This window comes from Sparus aurata, chromosome 15 (genome assembly GCF_900880675.1).
Source record: "Sparus aurata chromosome 15, fSpaAur1.1, whole genome shotgun sequence".
Classification (NCBI taxonomy): Eukaryota; Metazoa; Chordata; class Actinopteri; order Spariformes; family Sparidae; genus Sparus; species Sparus aurata.
The window spans coordinates 14,361,149-14,378,198 of NC_044201.1; the positions used below are offsets into that span (position 1 = coordinate 14,361,149).

The 17,050-nt window shown below is 42.3% G+C and overlaps 1 protein-coding gene across 15 annotated transcripts in view; it reads left to right on the plus strand.

Annotated features, from left to right (window-relative positions):
- ablim1a (actin binding LIM protein 1a) overlaps positions 1 to 17,050 on the plus strand; it is a 45,427-nt gene that overhangs the window by 20,127 nt on the left and 8,250 nt on the right. For 9 of the 15 annotated variants that reach the window (XR_003986963.1, XR_003986964.1, XM_030442252.1 and 6 more), the window contains exons 2-15: positions 2,557 to 2,694; positions 6,277 to 6,460; positions 7,113 to 7,222; positions 9,519 to 9,645; positions 9,767 to 9,860; positions 11,810 to 11,897; positions 13,833 to 13,897; positions 14,291 to 14,335; positions 14,987 to 15,064; positions 15,193 to 15,351; positions 15,587 to 15,631; positions 15,919 to 15,954; positions 16,083 to 16,212; positions 16,792 to 16,911. Coding sequence is in view for 13 of the 15 variants with exons in the window: in XM_030442252.1 (XP_030298112.1) it covers positions 2,557 to 2,694; positions 6,277 to 6,460; positions 7,113 to 7,222; positions 9,519 to 9,645; positions 9,767 to 9,860; positions 11,810 to 11,897; positions 13,833 to 13,897; positions 14,291 to 14,335; positions 14,987 to 15,064; positions 15,193 to 15,351; positions 15,587 to 15,631; positions 15,919 to 15,954; positions 16,083 to 16,212; positions 16,792 to 16,911 (1,419 nt within the window). In the remaining 2 variants the exon portion in view is untranslated. The remainder of the gene's footprint in view (positions 1 to 2,556; positions 2,695 to 6,276; positions 6,461 to 7,112; positions 7,223 to 9,518; positions 9,646 to 9,766; positions 9,861 to 11,809; positions 11,898 to 13,832; positions 13,898 to 14,290; positions 14,336 to 14,986; positions 15,065 to 15,192; positions 15,352 to 15,586; positions 15,632 to 15,918; positions 15,955 to 16,082; positions 16,213 to 16,791; positions 16,912 to 17,050) is intronic. The other 6 variants (XM_030442253.1, XM_030442249.1, XM_030442247.1 and 3 more) reach the window with 3 other exon arrangements.

The window sequence follows — 17,050 nt, forward strand, 5'->3', positions numbered from 1 at the left end:
TGGCTCCCATCAGAATAACCACTGGGCATTTCAGACTGCCCCAAGAAGATGAATCAAAGACTGTTGAAGCGTCTCATTAAGACAATATTTTTCTGAACACTGGACTCTCTCTCTCCGTGATTTGATTCCACTGCGGTTAAACTGTCTTTCAATATCAGACGGCCACTCCAGCTGTAAAAGTGGGATGCAAGGTAGACCAAGTCATCAATAATCCAGAGTAATGTCTCTCTTTGGTCGACCATCGATTGGACATGACGCTATTTCTGTGCCTTTGGTGGTGTCTTTTTTTAGCCTTGCAGACTAATGATTCATTGCAGAGCAGAAAGAGCAAAGATCCTTTCATGTGTATTCCTGGTGTGTGCGCGTGTTTTTGTGTGTGTGTGTGTGTGTGTGCGTATCTTTGTTTGAAAAAGAGAGAGAAATGACGGGATGAAAGAAAGAGGCTGCCTTGCTAGTTAAGGCTCCTGAATGTGAAATAATCTGCCGGTGTCAGAATAGCTGATAAGCTGTGTGCAGTGCGGCACTGCAGCAGTATTTACGTCCCGTACAGAAGTGCTGGATTAATGTCCGTCTATCTCAGTGACGCCAAAACTTTTTACCGAGGGAGGGCCACAGGCTGACGTGTCGTGGATTTAAAGATAATGCTGGATACGGCTCGTAGGGATGAAGCAAGTTGATAATAGCTTCTTTGTCTTATATGATTATGATGGCTGTCACGATACATCCCATTAGGAGAGTGATGTCTAACTCTTTACCCAGATTAAGATCCAGTGCATCCAGGATATTTTGTCATCAAAAATAGCATATTTCAGTACCATTTGTAGTCATGTTTGCGGCACCATAGTGGCTTTATGTACCACTACTTTGGTTCAGACAAAAACACCTCAAACCATGAAAAAACTTTTTCACAGGCCTGCGTTTTTATCCTCTGACTTCTCATCAAGTGCCTCCAACAAGGTAAAGGTTTTTCATGTGTTCAGTGAAACATGTCAACATCTGGCTTATGGATTGGCACAAGACTTAGTACCGACATTCGTGGCTCACATGCGATGGATCCTCGAGACTTTGGCGGACCCGTTCACTTGTTTTCCAGCATCACCACGAGGTTTACATTCGTGGCTTTGTCTTGACAACTAATGGATGGATTGTCCCGAAATTTGGCTCAGATATTTCCCATCAGTTCTTTTCATACACTCATTCATTAGGTCAAAATCTACCAATCAAAAAGTGCTCAAGTTACATTACTTTCATATTGTGATACTTGGATAGGTAGTCTTAACCTCAGCAAATCCGATACAGTCACTAGTTACCTTGGCAGGTAACTAGTGACTGTATCGGAATACAGTAACCCTCCCAACCCTGATTACACCTGCTAAACATCCACGTGCTAGCCGTGTCATAGCGAGCATGTTAGCATGCTGATTAAGCTCAAATCACAGCTGTGCCTACGTACAGCCTCACAAAGCTGCTAGCGTGGCTGTGACTTAGTCCCTGTCACAGGTGCTCTTCTACTTTCTTCTACCTACCTCAGTTTTGTTCTCTGCAATCTGGCAGTACAGCGGGAAATATTTGTGTGTATGTGTGTGTGTGTGTGTGTGTGTGTGTGTGCTTATGGGAAGATATTCGACAACTGCTAGTTTTTTTTCACACGCAGAGTGAGACGATCAATCAAAGCAAACATTAAGGCTGCTCTGTTTTATTGTATCCCCTTGGCTTGCCCAAAAATATGTAGCTTAAAATCATATTTATCACTTTCTTGTTGGTTCAGGAGTTCACCACGAACTTTCAAGTGTGGCAAAAGGAAGCCAAAGATGTTAGGGCTGCGTTAATAGAAATATTAATGAAATCACTGCATGGCAGAAAGTGCGAGGTCAAAATTGTAGAAGACAGCGTTATAATGAAGTACTGTAGTGATGCAGTGATATTGTTCTCCAGATGTTGGTACAGGCCACAACAAATGTCACATCATCATGATCTTAACTGTTTTTTCATGAAAATGAAAGTAGATGAATCCCCACTATGACTTTTTTTTTACCTTATCACGCAGCCCTAACATAAATAGCACGCACTTCTAAAGGACTACAGGGAGCATAAGCCAGACATAGACAGCAATTGCTCAAGATATTTCCTTTTTGAGGTTGAAACCTAATAGTGAAACAGACTTTATCAATACCCTTTTAGTCTGCTATTTACCAAGCCCTGCTCCTCTCAGCATTTTGACTGTCACGTCTCCACTGATCAAGACGGACTATATTTAGCTTGATGCTCTCTAGAGAGACTGTCTGGGCCGTGAACCCCAAGTTGCGCTGTCCTGCTCAATGTTGTTCCGTTTTTACCCTGACAGGCACTCAGCAGTTGGTCTTTATCTCTGGTGTTTGTGTGATGCTGCAGATTCAGATCCTTGTGTGGAGCGTGTCCTCGGATGAACGCAGCTGACAAAAAAAAAACACCTCTCAAAGCAGTGTTAAAAACCTGTGCCGACTGCCACATACAGTGACCGTGATGACTCATCAACACTAAAGTTCAATTGTAACATTGATGTCTTGTCTCTTGCAGTGGCTCATGCGCAGGACACACACCACCACTCCACAGACAAGCCCCTGATTCAGTGCTACAAGTGTGGGGAGCCATGTAAGGGCGAGGTGCTGCGGGTGCAGAACAAGCACTTCCACCTCAAGTGCTTCACCTGTAAAGGTAAACCTTTCGCAAATTTTAGTGCAGACAGTGATGTTCATTTTCAGGGTCAGGTTCATGAATTTTGGGTTATTACTAGAATAGAATTAATGCTCAAAAGACACATCAATTTCCTCATACTCTGCTCTGTTTTAGCGCTTGTCTCTTGAAGGTCCTTTCTCCCAAATACCCAGTCTCCTCTGATTGGTCAGCTCACACATGCCTGACCCAGCACAGCTAAGAACTCAATAAATCAACTCTCACATGCCAAACTAGCTGTGAGGCATAAATTAAGCAAATATATTCCATGGTGACATGGAGTGATGTACAAAAGTCACGTAATTAAAGGTGGGAGTACTGACGAGGTGATTCAGGAGCAGTGTTTTCTGTGGGAGAGATGATCTTCTGTTGGTGCAGACTTTTCATGCACAATAGCATATAAAAACACTGAAGGAGGAAAAAACAAAAGCACATAATAGGTCTCCTTTAATTGCAAATTGGTGATTGGGAGGCTTATTGAGTTAAATATCAGGTGATGAATGGGTTTCACTAGTATTTACTGCTTGTGTTTTGGCTCAGCGTTGCTTCGTGCCAGACAACACTAATATTATCATCAAATAGGCCAGTCTTTGGTAAATTAATGATTTATTTACAATTCAAAAATGAGCCCCCAGACAGCTCAGACAAGGATTTTGTTTTCAGAATAAGAGAAGAAGACTGTGGGGGTTGTGTGAAAACTGGCAGCCAAGGTGTGAAGTTTTAAGATTCCGAGCTAATTTGATGCTGTCACAATAGTAAGACATTTGCTTTCTTTCATTCAGTGCATGCTGCTTAATGTTGCCTGTGTTGACGACCGTTGGGTTTGTAAACTATGCTAATCGCTCACAGGTAATAGAGGACTGATATGCCTGATGGCGCTTTAGGTAAATCGATCTGTTCTTTTTCTGATTGTCCCCAAAATATCCCAATCACGCAATCAAGTTGGAAAGGAGCAGAAGTCCCTAAAGGCCACAGCCTCCTTTTCATCCTCCACTAACAAGGGGGATCTATGGTGGCATGACTCATCAGACCTATAAACTTCAATGAAAGTTCCATCCAGGCTGCTATGATAAGCGACGATGCAAATCCTCCTGCATTTAGCCTTAATACTGATGGATTTCTGGTATTCTGGCATGATTGTGATATAGACGCCTACAAATGATTGAGTTGTCTCACCCTTTCAGGTTGACCCTAGGCCACTGAAGCCCTTGTAGTTAATCTGTGACTGAATCGCTGTTACAGAGTTAGCTTAGTTTACCAAAGGCCCAGAATAACACAAGCAAACACTGAGATTAGTACCTAATTCTGTCCTTTACAAGTGGATACACATGCCTTTAGAGAGTCAGTAGCACTAAAAGTGTCTGGTTGTGTGTGTGTGTGTGTGCACACAAGTTAGCGGTTGTCAGAGACAACACGAGGATAGCACGGAAAGCCAAAAGACACACTGTCCCAGTCCTTCCTCTAAATTTATGTGTGCTGTTGCCAGTCTCCAACCCGTAGGAGGACTAATAATAAAATAAAAAAAACAGTCAGGCCAGGCTGGGCTGATTTTATTGACACTCAAAGATTAATAACAGATACTACTGTTTTGGCAGACAAACCCCAAACAGCCACGGTTTGCATGCGCTTATCTCATTACATCAAATGCACAAAAGCAAAAAACTTTCAGTGTCCCTGAATTTACTTTCATTTCAATTTCATAAATTGACCCTAAGTCTCCAGAAGGGCGTTTTATGTAATGGCATGCATCTGTTGCAGATCGGAGGTGGGTGGGAATCAGAGCCAAAGGCCACCAGACCTCCACTGCTGGGTTTTCTCTCTTGACTCAGTTAGCTTACAAGCTAATCTCATCACCCCTGAGCCCTAATGCAATTAAATCTGATTCTCTCTATCACTCGCTCCCATTCATCCCCTGGATTTAGTGTGGCTCATTGCATAAGAATGATTAGGTGCAGTCATCTCAAACATCAAAATATTTTCCCCCTTTAGCTGTGGCATTTTCCAAAAGGCTATTGGATTCCCAGACTCACTCTGGAGTGGTGGACTGCATGGCTCGTGTGATCGTTATCTGGCTGAAATACTGCGCATCCAGTCGTGCCTGAGATCTGAATCATGGTCTAAGCATGTGCAGAGTTTCCACAACCTACACCAGACACTTCAGACATTGGATTAGATGGATCTAGATGGATTACTGTGGGATCCTATACAGATATTCATGTTCCCTAGGTGATGATTACTGGTCTTTAATGACCCCCTGGCTTTTCTTGCAGTGCTGCCACGACATTGTGGTTTTTGGGCTTTTAGAGAAATACTTCAACTTCATTACTTCATACCCCATTCATCAGAGTGTTGTTTGTTGATTTCAGCTCAACGTTCCATGTAATCTCTGTTTACTCATTACTGCAACAACTGGCAAGGAGAAAACGCTGCTGAAGTGTGCACGCCGGATTACAAAAAATGATGAGGTTCATATTGTTAGGAAATTTACAATCTTAGAGGGCTCCACAGAGAACAATCCACTGTAGGAGCTGATCGTTTAACTTATTAAAAGGAGGAAAAGACACACCCCTCAGTGGAGCATGTCAACATTTTTGGGTTCCTGGCATCACCAATGACAGTGTCACATCTCCACCTTGGTTAAGAAAGCTATTTGTTACTCGTGGTGCCTCGAACAGGGCTGCCCAAATTGAAAGCTGGTCCGTCCTAAGGTTCAAAATCGGTCCATCAGATGTTTGTAGAGAAAAAGATGTTTGTTTTTTTTTAAGATGAATCTTAATGACTTTAATGTTTCTGTAGGGTCACCATGAGGTTGATTTTTTTTTGTTTCTGATTGAAATGGCTTGATGCTATTAGAGGGAGCGTGATGAAACTATTGGCTACCAGCATGGCTCTGGTGGGTTCACGATGGACCAGCCAAAAACTGAAAAGCCACAAACCTTAATTCACCCCGAATGTTTGATATCGCAGAGATTAAAGCCATTGTAGCATTCCGCTTAGTACGTCTTCCTTTGCCAGTCTTTCATGTTTGTGGAGATGACAAGGTTATACTTGAATGGAAGGAAGCTTGTTGGAGGCTGATGCTGTAGAGTGAAGTATTTAGAGCCAGTTATCTTCAGAAACACATCAAGGTCATTTCCTGAGCTAGACAATTGCGGAATTGTTGTTGCGTTGAAGTCTACCTCCACGCTGACAATGAAAAGACCTTGCAGTGCTGATTAATCCACGTGAGCCCTCCATGTTCTTCCAAAGAGAGGAGGTTCAGGGTTTTCTTCTTGTGACTTTGAGCACCGCTGATGAAAGGTTTTTTACGTTATGCCTCACATTGTACTACTCAGAGCTTTTGAAATGTATTTTTCACTGATTTTGGAGTCAGCATACATTTCATGCAGTCAGTGAGCCTGTCAGGATTACACAGACTAGCAACTCTTAACAAAGCCATTGATGCGTGGAGGAGTTGGGCAGCGTGATGGCTGGATGCTTTATGTGTCATGCGGGCAGAGCACTAAATGACCTGACTTTCAGAGTGCCAATGTGTGTGTGTGTGTGTGTGTGTGTCCCATATAGTTTGCGGCTGTGACCTCGCCCAGGGGGGCTTCTTCATGAAGAATGGAGAGTATCTGTGCACACTGGACTACCAACGCATGCACGGCACCCGCTGCAATGGCTGTGGGGACTTTGTGGAGGGGGAAGTGGTCACTGCTCTGGGCAAGACTTACCACCCAGCCTGCTTCGTCTGCACCATCTGCAAGTAAGACATGCAGACTCTTCTCACATCAGCTGAATAAAAAATTGGAAATACTACAGTTACATTGCAAAATACAGAGGAGTTCCCTGTCTTGAAAGAGAGAAAACATGGACATATGCTTTTAAAGAGGTCAGGAAAGTGCCAGAGGTCTATGATAATTCAATAGTAAACAGGACATGAAAGTATCTCAGTCTTCCTGATTGAATTTAGGCTTAAACCAGCAAACACTCTTCTCATTGGTTTTCATTACAACTACAGATTCTGATCAAAATCTCCGCAAATGCTATCTGTGGAGACACACAGATCTTACTGTCCTGCGTTTGTGTGCCGCCTGTCAATGCAGTAATAATTCAGTTCTGCTCAGAATCACTTGAATAATACTATTACTAATCATGATGGACAAACAAAGTCACCGAGATGGCAGATATTCCAGTTGACAGTGTACAGTACCATGCTGTGTGTCACATCAGCGTCATCTGACTAAACGGCCTCCTCAGGGCCACAGTGTTGACACACATCCACATCATCAGGTCCTGTCATCTTTGGCCCCGTCAGACAGCCTGGAAGCCACAGCTAATAAACTCTTGCACTTACCACGGGGCCACAGCTCATGTCTTTCTGACCGATTGTTGATGTCACCCCCCCCCCCTTCCAGACGACCGTTCCCTGCCGGGGACAGGGTGACTTTTAACGGGAAGGACTGTCTGTGTCAGTACTGTGTCGAGCCCATGTCACCGGGACCAAAGGACATCCTGGGCTCCAGCAGTAAGTAGCTATTGTCGATTAAACACATGCAAACAAGAAAGCACATCACATGATGCTATTTTGGTGTCCGCGCAGGATTGTCTATAAATTGCGGTAGGATTAAGAGTGATAGTGGAATAGTTGGAAAAAAAAACAAACTTGGCTCTCAGCTCTTAGGTATGATTCATGCATGACATTTAGTGTAGCTGCTGTCATTGTAGCTGCGATATTTGTCCTGTGAAAAATATTTTTCAGTCATCTTGCCCACATGTTATTAGCATAAGTTTAATTGAACGCCATACAACATGTTCAATGTTCAACAATTCAAGACATTTATAAAAGTGGCATCGTTAACATTAACCCCTCCACAAGCAGCAACCGATTGGTGGCTTAGATTACAAAGTTGTGCTGTTACAGCCAGACATTGACAAAATAAGAGTAGATGGGTTTACAAACCAGAATGTCAGGCTGAATTGTGGGGAAATTTGTGTGTAATGAAGCATGATACATCTAGAATATTACAGAATCAGAATCGGCTTTATTGTCCGCAGATGTACAAGTACACACATGCCATGTATTTGACTCCAGTTTGAAATTGCTGTCATAAACTTTTGCAGAAAAATCCATATAGCTAGGAAAAAATAACTAAACAAAAAAGGAAAATTATGGTCAAGAATAAAGATTGGGAATTGTCAGGACTGTACTGTACCATATAAACGGGAAAAGAAAGTATGTGTATATAAGATCACCAATGACCAAAAAGTAGTAATAGTAGTAGCAGTAATTAAAAGTTACCACTTCAGATTTTTCTATCTATTGTATTTTCAGTTGGTGAGCAATTGGGAAAAAAAACAAATTGAAACATTTAGTCATATTCCTTACATTTATTTATATGACTTTATTTACTCTTCCTTATTATTTATTTATATGACTTTCAATGCAGAACACAACTGTACAACATTTGAGCTCCCCACCTTGATGCATGATGTCATTTTGGGAAATATGTGTTACTTTCTGTCTGACTTAACTGAGAAGATCGATACCATTCTCACGTCTTTATAGTACATATTAAGCTCAAGCCAGATGCGATTAGCTCAGCTACCGTACCTACATGATACAGTATGTACACTTGAGATGTAGTAGGTAGTAGGTAGTAGGTAGTAGATGTAGTGGTAGGCAGAATTTGGTAATCTAAAGCAAAACCACACTGTTTCCTCCTCTTTCCATTAGCCGCTAAGCTACGCCAAGAGACTTCTGGCTGAAGCTTCATGCTGAACGGACAGATGTGAAATCATGTGGTGTCATTCTTCTCCTCTAACTCTGAGCAAGACAGAGCAATTTACCGTATTTCTGAAAATGTCAACTAACAGTCGTTTAAGGGCACATAAAAGAGCAAAATCTTAAGGGGAATTCTATGTAAAACAGTTTGTAGGTAGTGCTACTCAACGGTTCCAAATACCACTTTAGTGCAGCAGAGGATACTCTGCAAGGAGCTCCCTGCAACTCAGTTATGCTTGAAGACTGAATGATGTAGAAGTATCATTCAGGGAGTTCCTCCAGCTCTCTCTCATCTTCTCCGTAAATGCAGCAGTGTTCGACCGGCCATGTTCCTTTATGAATAACACCAAGACAGGCCTTGCTAAATAATGCATGGCCATGCATTTCCTTTGCTCTGGAACAGGGGATGTGCAGCCCTCAAAACCCCTCCTCTCCCATCTCCTCTCATCCTCCCTCTCTCTCCGTCCTTCCTCTCCCCTTCCTCTTCTTCTCTCTCTCTCTCTCTCTCGCTCTTTCTCTTCTTCTCCCTCAACCCCACTGGTCTTTCCTTTGGCGTTTGAAGAGCTTTTAGACAAGGTCACCCATAAATAAGGCATGCTGATTCTCCTCACGTTATCATCGCAACCTCGTTATGCCTTGCGTAGTTATCGTCCCTTGCGGTTGCAGTGGGCTCTGTGTTGCTTTCATCCTCCATTCATTAAAGACGAGATGACAAGATGATTGTTCTTTTAGAATCCAACCTCTCACACTTTTAGCGCCTCAGGATCCTACTTGGATATGGATGGAGCTTTCAGAGCCATTGCAAGAGGGATGCAGTTGATAGAAAGAGGCAGCTGTCAGAACATTGTTGGTTACCCTCTATCACCATCTAGTGTCTTGGGTCATTACTGACAAGATGTCTCACTCTGCATGCAATAATCCCTCCTGGTTTGAAGGCTATGGTTTTACCTAAACCAAACCTTAAAGCAGGCATCATTTTGAACTGCAGATATTTTACTTGCTCTCTTTAAACTGTATGCACCACTTTTGCTTTTTGCAGATTGTGCAGGATGTGGTCGAGACATAAAGAACGGACAGGCTCTCCTAGCGTTGGACAGACAGTGGCATCTGGGCTGCTTTAAGTGTAAGGCCTGCAGCAAAGTGCTGACCGGGGAATACATCAGCAAGTAAGCAGCTCATAACCGCTGTAATTACAGGCCACTTGGGCAAATTCGGGCTAGCACAAGGCTCACACGCAATATGATATTTCATCACTTGGCTTTCCGATTTTTGTCTGTCTCCTCTCAGGGATGGCGCCCCCTACTGTGAGAAGGACTACCAGATCCATTTCGGAGTTCAGTGTGAGGCGTGTCATCAGTTCATCACAGGGAAGGTACTAGAGGTAAGACACACACACACACACATCCCTGTCTTTACATCTCTCTGATTGGCATCTTTAGTACAGGCAGGTGTCTGCGTGTGCAGCCAGCTATCTGATGTGAAATTTACGATACGCTTTTGTAAACAAACGATTAATACTGCACCTGGATTGCATATGAATCCTGCCTGAGGTGAGTTTGAAAGAATTCTAAGGGAACACATACTTTCACGAGACTTTGAGCCCTTAAGCTTTAGTGAAGGACTATAATTACAGCAGATACGGTCGGGAAGCATATCTGAAGTTTTGAATTAAAGCTTGCATTATGTGGATTTGCATACTGGACATAGAAATAACTTCAGAGTTGGTTCGACCATCTAAACTCTGCTTCCCACACAGCTAGGAGATGTTGCATCGGGGTGGAATTTGAAATGTAGTTTGATAATCTGCTGTGTAATCTCTTCGCCACTGAGCCAAATAGACGCTTGACATGACTGTAGTCAACTAAAAGATTAGTTCTTGGCAGATTTTCAGGTCTTTCTGTCTCTGCCTGAGCACACATGCTTGCTGCACACTCGTACAAGCTTGCCTTGCCGCAAATTATATAAATATTACATAAAACACCTAATGTGACTCGACATTTAGGAGCTGATCAATATTCATCAATGCTGTATGTCGTGGAGCTGTTACGAAACCCTCGTTAAAGGGTATTAACGCAGTCGGAGTTTGTGGAAAACATTGCCAACACCTCTGTCCTTGATGCTCTGTCTGTTCAATGATCTCTTGATCGAGCGCTGGCCTGTCTGTTCTGCAGACGGTGATCCAATCAGACATTGAGTTATGTGTCATTTGATGGTATGAAAATGTCACTGCTCGCCAGCCAGCCGGGCTTACAGTAATCCAGCGCTAAGGCAGGCCTTTATGACAATAGGAAAAGGCCTCGGCATCTCACCCCCTGAGCTGCTGCCAATGGATCAGTGGGGCCAAAGCCATAGCAGCCAGTCTGATAGTCTAATCACTGACCCAAGACCCAGGTCAAATACCGTGTGGCCATTGGTGGGTTTGCATATTGTCTGCTCCCCTCGGAGTGCGATGCGAGTGGCTTATTAATGCAGGTGTAATAAATGCAGCTATTAAAGGAAGGGAGGAATAAGGAGAGTGTTTAATGGCGTGCTACACATATAGCATAAGTGCCTTTATTATCCCTGAGAGAGATTTTACAGTGTAGGTGAGGAGAGAATTGGGTAGGAGGTGCTGTAAAGTGTCTGCTTTAGTCTGTTCTGTAGACTTTTTGGATACAGTAAAATGTAAAATGCAAATATTAGTCAGTGGCTCCATATCTCTGAGTGGCCACTTGCCAGCTGAAACGGTACTGAGGGCTGCTACACAGCGGAATTTCATTTGGGTATTTATCACCCCCGGTCAAAGTTGCACAGGCTTTATAGTGCTGCACTCTGCATACAAAGTGCCACATCGGTGTAGATGGAAATTCAGGTGCTCCAGACGTCAGATCATTTTATTGGATTGCATTGTGTGGGTTATCACAAAGAGGAACACTCAGATATACGATGGCAGGTTGACTGTGTCAAACAGGCGGATGTCACGGTGGTCGTATTCAATATGAACAAAACGCATTTTTTCACCATTTTCTCTTATTGAAAGAGAATATGGCTGGAGCACATAGAGTGATATCAGACCAGTTCCAGGAGCTCGTACATATCAAGAGCTTCCTGGTGTCACCGTTTCATCAACAGTCCTTCCTGAAGGGAGGGAGAGCAGTTACACAGGATCTGATGAAACCTGCACAAACAGGGTTTAGGTGTGAGAGGAAGGAAATGTAGCAGAGAGAAGGCAGAGCGCTGGGTTTATTTCCTGGAAGTTACGGCTCCGCTTCACTCACCTTACTGCGGGCTTCACTGATCTTCATTTTTCCTGTGATGTCAAGTCTGTTTTGTGCGCTCTGTGCTTTCCAGGCAGGGGATAAGCACTACCACCCCAGCTGTGCGAGATGCAGCAGGTGCAATCAGATGTTCACAGAAGGAGAAGAGATGTATCTGCAAGGTGAGCACACCTGCCTCTGTTGTCACTGTCACAGGAAACTTTATTGCTTAACTTTCGGTTCCTTTTAAACTCAAACTGAGGAGCTGCAGTATGTGTTAACTAAGGTTTAGGGGTATGAAACTCTTTGGCATTCATTCTTTTAGAAAGCCATCAGCATGGGGATTTAATAGCATAATTTATTATTAGTATAAACATTCTTATGAATAATTTAATTTTGGTAACACTTGTAATGAAGACCACATCTATAGTGCATTCATAGTGTGTAATACTTTCCTAATGCTTTATGACTGCGCTCATACACATGATAAAATATGTGTAGTATAAATGTATATTGTCTTTTTCTTACTTTGAATATACTATGGTTATATTACTTAAGATTCCTTCCTAAAGAAGACAGATTTTACTCTTTGCATTTAGGCTTCTTACATAATGATCACTTATGATGCTGCATAGATCATTTTAAATTCGTACACTGTAAAATCTGACAAGTCTAGGGTACCAATTACTTCAAAATTACAAAGTAAAATAGAATAACCATTTTAAGTGGCTAAAACTGTTCAACTTCAATTTAATAGTATACTTAAAACTTTAAAACTTAAAACTTTAAATTGGAAATGCATTAAAACTTTACTGACAGGGTTACGAGGTAAATTTATTGTTATTTTTCAAATCACAGGGGTTTAAAAAAACCAACAATCAAATGTTATGATGAAACATTCTTCATTATAGATGCATCAATATATATGTCACTTTACCTAACACAATGTTAACTTGTGATACTGCATGGACTATTGAAGCGTACTATGAGTGCTTACTACAGTTGATTGTTGAGGGGTTTATAGGTGAGTATTAGCAGTCAAAATGTCAGTCAACTTCTAGTTTGTAACTCATCAAAAGCATCCATGAGACACTTAAACTTAGAATGTACTATAAGTCACATCTATAATGTTTATGACTGTTTATATAGCGGCTCAAAAACATTGTGTGGCTGTGAGTGCACTCATAAAGCATTATGAGTCATTATGATACACTATAAATGCTCCCATAATGCGCAATAGCAGCGGTTACCAAATGGTGCTACAGGATTTCGGTACTACCATAGATTATGGATACAATATACATACATACATACATACATACATACATACATACATACATACATACATACATACATACATACATACATACATACATACATACATAAAAACATATACAGACATAAAGAACTACATATTTTATGTCTCTGCTACTTTTGTCAACTTAACTCATTTAGATTTTTGTGATCTATCTAGTTTAAATGCCTGTGTTGCTGCTGGTGGATTTTCCATAATTAAAGCCTAATGAGTGCTGACTGCAAACACAACTCATTACGTCACTACAGTGTTGACAACTTGTCTCTTGATGTAAACATGTATGTAACGCTGTGATCATACCCACTGAAGTAACATAGTGCTGAAAAAAGTGATACAGACAGAGACACCATTCACCCTGTTATAAGACACTGTTTCATCAGAATGATTTTAAAGCTGTTTATTTAAGGTGAAAAAGTTACATAATGCAGCTTTTTGTAATTAGTAGATAAAAACTGTACAGAGTGATTAGATAACACATCTTATAGAAGCTATTTGCACAGATTTGAATACAGGTGTGCCTCGAAAATTTGGCTTCCTCTTCAGTATGCCTTGCTCTGCTCTATGGATGTGTTGAAGTTTTACCTTAATTTTTCATATGTGCTGTTTACCAGGTTTGTGGTATCTGTTTATATATCCTGGACATGAAGTAACATTTATTCAACATTCTACATTCTCAGAAGATTTCAGGCACACTTTGGGAAGACATTTTGTCATATATACATATAATCCGAAATGTTTCCTTAATGTGACTTGTCTTCTTTATGTTGTTCTGAATGTCTCCTCTCTCTGTCTTCCACCTCAGGATCAACAGTCTGGCATCCTGGCTGCAAGAACACCACTAGAACGGAGGAGAGACACAGGGAGCGGGTAGGAATTTGGGGAATCAATGACTCCATAGTCCATGACTGAAAGCACCTCTCTGTTGGTGTCTCATGACAATGTTTAACTAGAAAAGATAGAAATTTGGAATATGTAACAAGCGATACTGCGCAGTCTGTTTCCGCTCCCTGGCTGAACTGTTAAACCTTAACCTCCTGTGGTTGAAATAATTTGCCTATCGAGGCGGTGTTGCTTGTGCGTGTGCCTTTGCATGTGTGTATGTGTGTGTGTGTGTGTAAAGATATTTGTTCACGTTCATATTTACATGTTAACATGTTGGCCTTGAAGTATGTGTGCGTGTGTGTGTGAACTGTGAGTCGGGCTGAAGAGGCACAACCCCTGTGTGATGTCCTGTGAACCCCCCTCTCCCTTCCTCCACAGCTATTGCCTCCGTCCCTCTTATTCCTCCAAAAAACACAAAGGCAGGTACTGTATTCGCTATTGGCTATGAGATGGCATCATCCTGTGTTCCACCATATACATAGGACACAATGCACTGTATGCTGCCACCTGCTGGAGGCAGCCTGCAGTGCCCTCTTTGTGTGTCATATGGAGCCATCCAGTCTTGTCTTTTAACACTTAGACTTACACTCATACCAAAGGTGCATGAGACAAAGATGCGCACACATTTGGAGGAGCAGACTACCACAGACTAATTTGTCTTCTCTAAAATCCCCATTTACCCATTAGGTAAAAAGCTCATTTAATTACACCACATTCAGACCTGCTGCTGCCATCCAGACTCTTCATTTCTCATAAACAGGCATGAGGTCCTTAAGAACATGAAATCACAGCTGTGCAGCTCTCATTCACTTTGCAAATTTGCAAATGAATGACACAATCATGAGATGACATGTTAGTGTTTCAAAGTACTCCATGTAATTAATGAAATGTAAATGCAGGGTTCCCGCTCATTGCTCATACAGTCTATCCAAAAAGTGAGAGAGAGTGTTTGGGGTGAAAATGACGGTCTTGTGCAGATGGCAGGAGGCTGTGGATCTTGGGAGGATCATGACTGCCAGACAGACGTTGTCGGGACTAACAGCCGCTTTTGTGTTTTTTTTTTTCTTCCCACAGCCTACGCGGTCATCATCCGAGAGTATTTGTTCCAGACCTGGTTCAAGCATACCTGGCTCACCGGGTCACACGATCTATGTAAGAAATGTTATGGAGTCTAAACAGATTGTTCTGCTCTCTAGTCTTTAATTCCCTTTCTTTATACAGTAGTAATCTCCATTTACCCTTGTGTGTGCTTGCATGTTTGTCTTTATTTGTCTCCCTAGGCAAAAGTAGACAATGAGATCCTTGATTACAGAGACCTAGCTGCCATTCCAAAAGTCAAAGCCATTTATGACATTGAGCGTCCCGATCTCATTACCTATGAACCTTTGTACACCACCTCCCTGGAAGAGAGAGAGGAGAGACGAGAGAGTGTGGGCGAGGTAAACACACAGACCGCATGCGTCTTTTCCTGCATGTATGCCATCTTTATGCACATACATCAACAGAGAAATATTTATATATAATAAAAATGAGCCTCTGTTTTGCTGAGTTGTCCTCCAGTAGGATTTTCCACATGAAAAAGCACAAAAAAGAAGTATTTATGCACACAAAGGAGTGTTCACTGTTGGTGATAAAAGGCTTTTATTGTGTACTGAACCTCTGTGTCCCTCACAGCTCCACACTGCCAGGAGGGAGCGTTCCCCCTTGCCCGATGACAAGGTGAGATACGTCACCGTCTCCTGATGATGATAAATGATCCCAAATGGGCTAAGAAAAGAGAGCATGTGCGTCGGAGGTGCACTGCTTGCAAAAAAGTGGCAGATCAGCAGATAGTTTGTTCTCAGTCTTGGTAGAGCGGGGGGTTATTTAAAGCCTGTTAACACTTTGATATTTATGTCTGGCCATCTAGGTTCCTTTGCCTCTGATATTATCTGTCTTTTTTTTCTTTTTTTTCAAGAAATGCTTCAAAACAAAAATATAATTCAGACTTGTTTGATTCTCCCTAGTCCTCAAGAAACATGTCGCCAACGCCGCCCGGAGAGGTGAGCTTATTCACTGTAAATGCAGTTATTTCTATAATATTCTCATTCAATATAGAAGTTTGTGTAATAATCCGTGTGTGTGTGTGTGTGTGTGTGTGTGTGTGTGTGTGTGTGTGTGTGTGTGTCAGGGCTCGTATGACAGGAGGGAACGCATCCTCCAAAGGTCCACCAGTCAGGGCTCCATAGGATCACCAGTTTATAATCGCCATGGTTACACCCCCACCTTGTCACGGTCTCCACAGCATTTTCATCGGCCAGGTATGAACTTACGAAGACAATTGTGTGCAAATGGGTCAGCACATGTGTGTTTTTACATCCCTGTGATAAAAAACATTGATTTCAGGGTTCATATTAGGTGGATCATTTAGATCTGTACAGGTCTGTTATGGATGAGTTCACTTACCCTCCACTCCCGGGGTTCTCACTTCCCTCCTGCCGATGTATTTATCACTTTAAAAGGAGAACTTCACCAAAATTGACTTTGGGTTGTTATGTTATTGATTTTTTTGTCTTGTAGCACTTTGGTTTGACATGATGGACAATCCCTCCTCTTGCAGAATAACAATCTCAAAATCAATTTTGCGAGTTTGCTTTTATTTCCCTTTAAAAAAAAAGTTTGATTTTAAAGTGTGATACCTTGCCTCGTTTCTTACTGTTCATCTTGAATACCTCTCACTTTGGGTGTCTTTTATTTTCTCTTTTCAATTTGATTCCTGCATATCTTCCTTTTCTTTTGTCCCTCACCTTCTCACCTTATATCTCCTCCCCAAATCGTCCACCTCTGCTGCCTGGTCCTGGGGGTATTTGTCCCCTGTCTCACACCCTCCCACCCTGCAGAGGCTCTGACAGGCATGCAGAAGCTCTGCTCCTCCCTGTGCAGTAACAGTGTGGGCTCCAGAAATAGTGATTCACGCCCCACCTCCCCTTTCAGACACCACTTCCTTCCCCATAGCCAAGGTAAGGGCCCCAATCCACTTCACTGCCCCCCCCCCCCAAGTCAACTCATCATCCCCATCATCACCTAGGATGCCACCCTCACCTGTCCCTTTTGGATCCTTTGCCATTTCTCATTAAAACTGAATAGTCTGCCATCCTG